This window comes from Colletotrichum chrysophilum (assembly GCF_026319265.1).
Source record: "Colletotrichum chrysophilum strain AFK26 chromosome Unknown scaffold_81, whole genome shotgun sequence".
In the NCBI taxonomy this organism is placed as follows: Eukaryota; Fungi; Ascomycota; class Sordariomycetes; order Glomerellales; family Glomerellaceae; genus Colletotrichum; species Colletotrichum chrysophilum.
Window position 1 is genome coordinate 1 of NW_026517368.1, and position 1319 is coordinate 1319.

Here is a 1319-nt window from a genome sequence, read left to right on the forward strand (position 1 = left end):
GGACGTTAGGAAGAGGAGTGTACTTTAGAGTATATAGCTTGAGCCTGCGGCCCTTCACGCCATATACCCTTCGGGAGGTCGGCCGCAAGGGCGGTTGCGCCCTTGCCGCCTCGGCGTTAAATACAACAACAACAACAAATCATGTCAAGCCTACGGCGTAGGTATGTACTTCAATGACCCCTCTGATATGTACACGACTCAGATAAGAGGTATCTAGAACACCGAGAATTGTTGTTCAGAGAGCTGGAATTCTTCATGAAAACATCCGAAGTAGAACAGAAGCGTAGACTGAGCCCTGATCTGCCTTCAGTAGAGGAGTATGTTGAGACAAGGATGGGAACGAGCGCTGTCAATGTCACCAGCTTCTTCAACGAGTGAGTTGCATAAGTCCAGGAGGATGTCTTGACTCTCACATCAGAAGGTACGCGTACAGAGTATCGCTACCAATCAAGGTACTCACCGACCCTTACATGAAAGTCGTATGGGACAAGACGAATATCATAATATGGGCGTAAGTTGAGACAGCTCACAAATTGTTCCCACTCGCTAACCTACATCACGCAGCACGAACGATCTGCTGTCCCTAAAGAAGGAAGTGGTTAGTTTGTTATCATTTGAGGACATGGAGGGATGGAAGCCAAACTAACACCAGAATCGTAGGGTCAACAAACAGTAGACAGCATCGTTCCACTCCTGTTTCGCGAGTTCTGCAGCTTGGACTTGGCCGTCTCGATGGTCGTGGAGACGATTGAGAAGGCCGTTGAGGACTTTGATCACGCTGCTTACATCCTTACTGAACGATACTCTGGCGACGAATCTCTGATTGGCAATCTCAAGACGTACATCAACGCATGCAGACTCAACTGTACAGGCAACGGTCGGTACGGCGTATCTAAGCACACATTTGCAGGTGGTGTCATGATGCGTCTGGAATAAGATGTGGCAATCAGCAGACGCCGCTAGGTTTTGAACTGGGCTCCGAGATTGACAACGTTATTGGGTGCTTACGAATCATTTGATGTCATCATGCTTGAAGTCTGCTTACACACCCATCATAAGAGTGAAAGATGAAAGCCAGCGGATCTCTCGACTTCAACAAAATCAACCTTCTTCCTGTTTACATTTTCTGACAATACCTAAGACCTTGATGCTTCAATAAGCCCGTCCATCAACCGTATCTGAAATGTCACAATCTCTGCCTAAGACCACCAAGCAGTGGTACGTTGTAGACGAAGGCGGACTTGCTTCGCTCCGATTCCGCGAACAGCCCGTACCTGATCTGGGAGATAACGAAGTCCTCGTAAAATGTGAGCTTGCAC

The 1319-nt window shown here is 48.0% G+C and overlaps 1 protein-coding gene across 1 annotated transcript; it reads left to right on the forward strand.

Annotated features, from left to right (window-relative positions):
• Nucleotides 1-141: 141 nt before the first annotated feature.
• On the forward strand, nt 142-936 carry COL26b_008873 (uncharacterized protein; the record flags this gene model as incomplete). The annotated part of the gene is made up of 5 exons (XM_053181620.1): nt 142-161; nt 240-374; nt 434-511; nt 565-598; nt 661-936. 5 exons carry the CDS (start codon nt 142-144, stop codon nt 934-936), a joined length of 543 nt encoding a protein of 180 aa, XP_053034378.1.
• Between the last annotated feature and the right edge of the window lie 383 nt (nt 937-1319).